Source organism: Phyllobates terribilis, unplaced genomic scaffold (genome assembly GCF_046119375.1).
Source record: "Phyllobates terribilis strain yellow unplaced genomic scaffold, ASM4611937v1 Scaffold_5__5_contigs__length_657084704, whole genome shotgun sequence".
NCBI lineage: Eukaryota > Metazoa > Chordata > Amphibia > Anura > Dendrobatidae > Phyllobates > Phyllobates terribilis.
This window is the reverse complement of record NW_027362765.1, coordinates 640,527,989-640,536,470: the sequence shown is the minus strand read 5'-3', so window position 1 is coordinate 640,536,470 and position 8,482 is coordinate 640,527,989. Positions and strand designations below refer to the sequence as shown.

General features: G+C 44.8%; 1 protein-coding gene across 1 annotated transcript; it reads left to right on the top strand.

Moving 5' to 3' along the window:
* The first annotated feature begins 1,207 nt into the window (after positions 1 to 1,207).
* On the top strand, positions 1,208 to 6,855 carry LOC141273821 (uncharacterized). Its single transcript, XM_073686201.1, has 5 exons — positions 1,208 to 1,329; positions 1,438 to 1,523; positions 2,016 to 2,195; positions 2,271 to 2,394; positions 4,857 to 6,855. The coding sequence occupies exons 2-5, from the start codon at positions 1,446 to 1,448 to the stop codon at positions 6,785 to 6,787; spliced, it is 2,313 nt and encodes a 770-aa protein (XP_073542302.1). The 5' UTR covers positions 1,208 to 1,329; positions 1,438 to 1,445; the 3' UTR covers positions 6,788 to 6,855.
* Positions 6,856 to 8,482: the final 1,627 nt, after the last annotated feature.

The following is an 8,482-nucleotide window of genomic DNA, read 5'->3' as shown; positions in this document are numbered from 1 at the left end:
CATCTGTGATCTAGTCTCCCGCTACATACCCGCACGCAACCTCCGATCCTCACAAGATGTCCTTCTCTACTCCCCTCTTATCTCCTCTTCCCACAATCACATACAAGATTTCTCCCGTGCATCCTCTCTACTCTGGAACTCTCTACCCCAACATATAAGACTCTCGCCTACAATGGAAGTCTTCAAAAGGAACCAGAAGACCCACCTCTTCCGACAAGCCTACAACCTGCAGTAACCACCGCTCCACCATACCACTGTACGACCAGCTCTACCCTCACATACTATATCCTCACCCATCCCTTGTAGATTGTGAGCGCTCACGGGCAGGGTCCTCGCTCCTCCTGTACCAGTCGCTGACTCGTTTTTGTTCAAATTATTGTACTTGTTGTTAGCTATGTATACCCCTTTCACATGTAAAGCGCCATGGAATAAATGACGCTTAATAATAAATAATAATAATGAGCGTGTGAAGTTTTGGGCCAGTCAAAGCTGCAAATTGAATGCATAAATGCACTGAGTGTATTTCCGCAATGCGGACAGGCGCACGTGCTCCATGCTATACAGTGATAGCCTGAGCATAGGCCCTTGTGCAGAAACCAGTGAGAGTGCACATTAGTTTGTGACACTTGTCAATTAGAGCATTGAAATTCATTAACATGAACAATAAAAAAATATTCAGCACATTTCTTAATATTTCATGCGGTGATATTTTTCACATGTAGTTACAGCATGCATACCCTGGATCAGGACAATATGGCAGCGTTTCCTATACATTGCTTGGAGACCTGTCCTAAGCTATGGCGGTCCAACAGTGACCATCAGGTCCCATTCCAGCCCAAGAGGGTTCCCACACAGCAGCTCCACGGTGGCTGCAGGGATCCGCACACTTCACAGGGTGAATTTCTCAATGCAGATAATTTCCCTCAATGTGAATCTGCAGCAAAGCGGCTCCATGGGGACGAGCTCCATGATATGATATCTACAGATATCTGCTGCTCACCCACGTGACCCGGCAGAAATCTATCACCGTGCCATCACCAGCCCGCTCTCATCCAGACACGGACGGGAGCAGAGCAGGACCATCCCTTAAAGAACGGTATGTAGAAGAAACAAACACTTCTGTGCTCTGCGTTCCAACTGACTTCCTGCTATGCGTTCCACAAGCCGGAAAGTGTGGCGTATGTTCGGTGCGTTCCATACGCCGGAAAGTGCCACTTATCCTTTTCCCCAATGACCCCCGGGTTCTGTTTCCGACTAAAACTATAGGAACCGGAGCTGTAGCAGTGGCCAGTAACAGAGGGCTCGCCGGGAGCACCGGGAATGATATAGGTGAGTCTGGGTTTGGTACGTGCTGGAGCTTTAGAGAAACTAGAAATAATCCGAGATATAATGAAATCTATAGTATTAATCATCCCCACGTGTCCATCTTGTACACAGGCAGGAGCATGGATGAAGACCACAGACACATCACTAGGAGAATAGTAAATCTCACCCTGGAGATGCTCTACCTGCTGACTGGAGAGGTGAGGGGTCCTGAGGATGAAGAGGACACAAAGAGCTTGGGCACCGCACATGCTCCAGCGGAGGGCAGGGGCAGTGATGGTGTGGGGTCTGCGGAGGCCTGCTATGGCGTCTAGATGGCATCTGGAAACGGGGAAGGGTTATAGTTTGGGTTTGTAACAGGGCAGTACTAATCGGGGGTCTGTGTGCAGGGGGCATCTGGTGTTACTTATGTGTATCAGGGTGGGCGCTGTACGCAGGCCGGGGTGGGGTTTCTAAGATTTGTATATTGGGAGGTTTAGTGCGGGTCTGGTTTTTCGATGAGAAGTATTTGTAATTCACTTTGCGGCTAAAATAAAAAATGCACTACATTTTTTTTGGGGGGGGGGGGGGGGATCTCGATGTTTTTTTCTCAAAAGATGGCAAGTATGGATAACTAATTTCATAAACTATAGGGGACTTCAGGGTATTATGGGTTGTGGCTTATAATTTGTTGAGTCTTTCTTCTACCTTAGGAATATGAACCTGTGAAATTGTCCAATGATCCCTCAAAACACAAGCAACATCCTTGTTTATCAGAAGGAGAGCTTTCCAAGACCCCCGTCATGAATACTCACTCATTGGTCAATGGGAGAATCAGTGAGCAGAAGATTCTAGACCTCACTAACAAGATCATTGAGCTGCTGACTGGAGAGGTGAGCGCTGCTGGGAATACTGGGACCTTATATCTGAGGGGGCAAATAGATAATGACCCTATCATTATGTGTCAGGTTACTGTAAGGTGTCAGGATGTCGCCGTGTATTTCTCCATGGAGGAGTGGGAGTACATAGAAGGACATAAGGATCTGTATAAGAGCGTCATGATGGAGAAGTGCCAGACCCTCACATCTCAAGGTAGGAAACTTATTCAGCCATGTTTGTGTGGGAAATATGTTTCCCCCATCTTTTGTCTTGGGTTGTGTGGGATTCTAGAAGTAGAGTTCAAATACTTTTTTTTTCTTCTTCACTACCTGTAGGAGCACTGCCTATTGCTCTACCGGAACAATAGCAGTGATTAGAGTAGTGGTCATGAATGCGCATGAATCTTTCATTCACGTAGAGAATTCCTTTGTTCCAACTGAGTGAGCATCTCAAAACTCAGATCCCCAATGATTATTCATCACTTATATAGTGGTTGGGTAATAAGTGTATTTAGTGGAAAAAGCATTTAAAGAGAACTTGTCAATTGTTCAAAACAATCGAGTTAAATACCTTGTAAATATCCCTTAGCTGCCCTGATTCTGCCACTCTTCCGTTTTGCACTGTATCGCTCCATTGCAGAGATATTCCTATTTGTTGCTTTGGAAGTGCAATATGTGAAACCTCTGCTTGTAGTCCATTTGGACATTTCTTCAGAGTGTTCAACTCACTTTTTTTCCCAAATTGCAGCCAAGCACAGCTCTCCAGACTACTAGATAAATTGCCTAACTGTGATTGGCACAGTCTGGAGGGAAGGGTGAAAGCACATGCCCCCAGAGAAGACTGCGCTGTAGCAGTACAAGCAGTGTGCTTTAATTAAAATCAACAAATGTGAATATCCCTGCAATGGTTGACTCAGCGCAAAATGGAAAGAAGCTGCTGAATCGGGGGAGCTCAGAGGTTTTTACCTGCCATTTAACTTAATCGTTTGAGCAAGTGAGAGGTCCTCTTTAAACTAAAATGTGTAGCATTATACAGTGGGTACAGAAAGTATTCAGATCCCTTAAAATTTTTCACTCTTTGTTTCATTGCAGCCATTTGGTAAATTCTAAAAAGGTTACTTTTTTTCTCATAAGTACACTCTACACCCCATCTTCACTGAAAAATACAGAAATGTAGAAATTTTTGGAAATTTATTAAAAAAGAAAAACGGAAATATCACATGGTCCTAAGCATTCAGACCCTTTGCTCAGTATTGAGTAGAAGCCCCCTTTTGAGCCAGTACAGCCATGAGTCTTCTTGGGAATGATGCAACAAGTTTTTCACACCTGGATTTGGGGATCCTCTGCCATTCTTCCTTGCAGATCCTCTCCAGTTCCATCAGGTTGGACGGTGAACGTTGGTGGACAGCCATTTTCAGGTCTCTCCAGAGATGCTCAATTGGGTTCAGGTCAGGGCTCTGGCTGCACCAGTCAAGAATGGTCACAGAGTTGTTCTGAAGCCACTCCTTTGTTATTTTAGCTGTGTGCTTAGGGTCATTGTCTTGTTGGAAGGTGAACCTTCGGCCAAGTCTGAGGTCCAGAGCACTTTGGAAGAGGTTTTCATCCAGGATATCTCTGTACTTGGCCCCATTCACGTTTCCTTCAATTGCAACCAGTCGTCCTGTCCCTGCAGCTGAAAAACACCCCCATAGCATGATGCTGCCACCACCCTGTTTCACTGTTGGGATTGTATTGGGCAGGTGATGAGCAATGCCTGGTTTTCGCCACACATACCCCTTAGAATTATCATCAAAAAGTTCTATCTTCGTCTCATCAGACCAGAGAATCTTATTTCTCATAGTCTGGGAGTCCTTCATGTGTTTTTCAGCAAACTCTCTGCGGGATTTCATATGTCTTGGACTGCGGAGAGGCTTCTCTGCATAAAGGCCCGACTGGTGGAGGGCTGCAGTGATAGTTGACTTTGTGGAACTTTCTCCCATCCCCCTACTGCATCTCTGGAGCTCAGCCACAGTGATCTTGGGGTTCTTCTTTACCTCTCTCACCAAGGCTCTTCTCCCACGATTGCTCAGTTTGGCTGGACGGCCAGGTCTAGGAAAACTTCTGGTGGTCCCAAACTTCTTCCATTTAAGGATTATGGAGGCCACTGTGCTCTTAGGAACCTTGAGTAATGCAGAAATTCTTTTGTAACCTTGGCCAGATCTGTGCCTTGCCACAATTCTGTCTCTGAGCTCCTTGGGCAGTTCCTTTGAGCTCATGATTCTCATTTGGTCTGACATGCGCTGTGAGCTGTGAGGTCTTATATAGACAGGTGTGCGCCTTTCCAAATCAAGTCCTATCAGCTTAATTAAACACAGCTGAACTCCAATGAAGGAGTAGAACCATCTCAAGGAGGATCACAAGGAAATGGACAGCACTTAAATATGAGTGTCTGAATACTTATGACCATGTGATATTTGTTTTTCTTTTTTAATAAATTTGCAAAAAAATTTCTACATTTCTGTTTTTTTTTCAGTCAAGATGGGGTGCAGAGTGTACATTAATGAGAAAAAAATGAACTTTTTAGAATTTACCAAATGGCTGCAATGAAACAAAGAGTGAATAATTTAAAAGGGTCTGAATACTCTCTGTACCCACTGTACATTTATTTATAGTTTTTTGCTTTTTTTTCTTCCACAGGAACTATTCTTGAAGATTTATCAGCATATCCATTCCCTTATAGTAGGGAAGAACCATTTTCATTTGATCCAGAAAATTTCATGGACACTGACATTATTGCACATAACTCATCCCCTCAAATTAAGGAAGAGTCCTTCTCGTGTGGTGGACAAAATCTTACAGATGGCACACATAGCGATCCTATGCCTGATATCTATGGTACGGAAGGATCCTCCATATTTGAAAGAAATTTCTGTGATAATGATAGCTGTTCATCTCTAGATCATGTACAGTATACCAGTTTTCAAATTAAGGAGGAACCTTTTCTATTTGCAGAAGAATATTGTAGTGGTGTAACGTTACCTATAGATCATACAGAGCAGGATTCAAGATGTCATTTGGAGCAGTCTTCCTCAAGTGAAGGTCCTAAAGGCACTTCTTTAGATAATGCTCAACACTATACCTTCATGCTTGCATGTGACAATGGTGCTTTAACATCAGATGATACATGCAAGGATCCATCTGATCTAATTAAGGAATCTTTCCCATATAATCAAGAAGTTACATCTGCTCATATTAAGGAAAATACGAACAGAGACCTGAAAACTGAAAATGATCTTTATAGTTGTTCAGACTGTGACAAATGCTTTTCTATGGAATCTCATCTGCATAAGCATCAAAAAATCCATAACAACGTGAGAATACATTCATGTGCTCAGTGTGGGAAATGTTATAAAACTAAAGCACATCTTAAGCAGCATAAAGAAATTCATTCAGGTGAGAAGCCATACGGCTGCTCTGAGTGTGGGAAATTCTTTGTATACAAATCTTATCTTAACAGACATAAGACAATGCACACAGGGGAAAAGCCATATTCATGCTCTGTCTGTGGAAAGTGCTTTGCTAGAAATGAACTTCTTATTCAACATCAGAAAATTCACACTGGAGAGAGGCCATACTCTTGCAAGGAATGTGATAAAAGTTTTCTTACCAAAGCCCATCTGGTAATGCACCAGAGAACACATACAGGTGAAAAACCCTATTCTTGCTTGGACTGTGGGAAAAGTTTTATTAAGAGCTCAAATCTCATTGTACATCGCAGAGTTCACACAGGAGAAAAACCTTATTACTGTTCGGTATGCGGGAAGAGTTTTGCCAGCAGCTCCCAACTCGTTGAACATCAGAGAACTCACACAGGTGAGAAGCCATATTCTTGTTCAGAGTGCGGGAATTTTTTTGCTTTCCGCTCAAGTCTTGTTCAACATCAGAGAATACACACAGGCGAAAAACCATACACCTGTTCGTATTGTGGGAAATGCTTTTCTCAAAGCTCACAGTTTGTCATCCACCTGAAAACTCATACAGGTGAACGGCCATACTCCTGCTCCGATTGTGGAAAGTGCTTTATTACAAACAAAAGTCTTAACCAACACAAGAAAAGCCACACAGAAGACAAACCATTTTCTTGCTCCGAATGTGGGAAACATTTTATTTGTAACTCAAGCCTGGTCATTCACCAGAGAAGCCATACAGGGGAGAAACCATATTCCTGTCTAGAATGTAATAAAAGTTTCTGCAGTAATTCACAACTTATCAAGCACAAGAAGACTCACACAAAAGAGAGACCTTATAACTGTCCAGAGTGTGAAAAGTCTTTTATGAGAAACTCAGATCTTAATGTACACTTGAGAAGTCACACGGGAGAGAGGCCGTATTCTTGTACTCAGTGTGGAAAACGATTTGCTAATAGCTCTGTTTTTGCTATACATCAAAGGATGCATGCAGGGGAGAAACCGTTTTCCTGTTCTGACTGTGGGAAATGTTTCATCAGAAATTCCGATCTTGTGATACATAGAAGAAGACACACAGGAGAGAAGCCTTATTCATGCCAACAGTGTGGCATTAGTTTTGCCAGCAGAAATGGTTTATCATCCCATGTTAAGACTCATTAACACTTCCTCTTCTTTTCCTCAGTTTTTAAATGTGACAGACAATAATTAAAATTCCTATACCAAATGGAGCCTGCTTGAAAGCAATTCTTTTAAACATTTTTTTACAAGGCTTTATTATCCTTTGATCTGTTGTGACAGTAAAGGGATCTGTCAGGATGTTTAATGGTGCTAGGAGGGAATAAAAGGTGGGTCCGTGCACTTCAGGCTCATTGGCGCCAAATAGATTTTTCATGGCACTGGCTCATCTCTTTGAGTTCCTATCGTTATACATGAATTTATATTTCTGTTACCTTCGCAGCCATGTATTCTGGTTATACTAAATGTCTTGATAGATTCTACGTAAAACCACCTTCCTAATATTATGTAGGCACCCTTTGTGCAATCAAAACAACTCTGACCAGTTGAGCCATGGCCTCCACAAAACCAAGAAGGTGTTCTGTGGTATTTGGCAGGTGGATGCTTAAAGCTCTGTTCACACAAACGGTTTTTGCAGGATTTTTTTTTCTTCAGCCAAATCCTTCACTCTTAGAAGTAAAAATGCTGTGTATATAAAACGCAGCTATCTGCTGTGGTTTTTTTTGTGCGGTTCATGTGTGATTTGTCTACAGTACATTTAAAAAGCACTTCCATCAAAGTTTTTAGCCTGTTAGTATATTGCAGTCATCATATTATTGTAACGGGTCTGGGAGGTGGAACCTCTGAGCAACTATACAAAGAGGCAGTCCTTGTAAGGAAGCTGGTGGCTCCCAGGGAAGACGGGCAGGTAGTCACGGCTAGTGACGGGGACAGTCTCTGGGTAGAAGGGCAGGAGGTCACGGCAAGTGACGGGGACAGTCTCTGGGTAGAAGGGCAGGAGGTCACGGCAAGTGACTGGGACAGTCTCTGGACAGGCAGGTGGTCACAGCAAGTGACGGCTGAGCCTCCAGGTAGACTAGCAGGCGGGTAGCAGGTGGACGCTCCCAGGTGAGCGGGTAAGAGTCTCTGGACAGGCAGGTGGTCACAGCACGTGACGGCAGAGCCTCCAGGTAGGCTAGCAGGCAAGTAGCAGGTGGACGCTCCCAGGTGAGCAGGCAAGAGTCTCTGGACAGGCAGGTGGTCACGGCAAGTGACGGCAGAGCCTCCAGGTAGGCTAGCAGACAGGTAGCAGGTGGACGCTCCCAGGTGAGCGGGTAAGAGTCTCTGGACAGGCAGGTGGTCACAGCACGTGACGGCAGAGCTTCCAGGTAGGCTAGCAGGCAGGTAGCAGATGAGCGCTCCCAGGTGAGCGGGCAAACAGATCCATAGACAGACTGGCAGGGCTGGTAGGCAGACTGTCGGACCGCAGGAATGTAAGCAGATAGACAAGTATCAGGCAGGTATCAAGCAGTAATCTGGCAGGTATCTGGTAACGGGACCTGAGGGCTGAAGCAGAGTGATAGGCTATGCAACAACATTGCTCGGGCACCTCCATTTTGGAGGAGGTGCCTTAAATATGGTGAGGTCCTCCGGCCATTGGCCGGGGACTCCTTAGGACGGCGCGCGCGGCCCCTTTACGAGAGGGGGAGCGCGCACTCGCGCTCTAAGCACAGTGGCCGGGAAGCAGCGCGCGCTGCCAGCAGAGCGGGAGGAAGACGCCGGGTACGGAGCGGAGAGGTGAGGGGAACAGCGTCCCTGCCTAGCAGGAGGCAGGGACGCCGACTCTACAGTACCCCTCCC

Excerpts from the sequence above, each read along its gene's own strand:
- LOC141273821 (XM_073686201.1), top strand. The coding sequence starts at position 1,446 with ATGGATGAAGACCACAGACACATCACTAGGAGAATAGTAAATCTCACC. Across the intron at positions 1,524-2,015 it reads TCTACCTGCTGACTGGAGAG|GAATATGAACCTGTGAAATT; the intron begins GTGAGGGGTCCT and ends CTTCTACCTTAG. Across the intron at positions 2,395-4,856 it reads CCAGACCCTCACATCTCAAG|GAACTATTCTTGAAGATTTA; the intron begins GTAGGAAACTTA and ends TTTCTTCCACAG.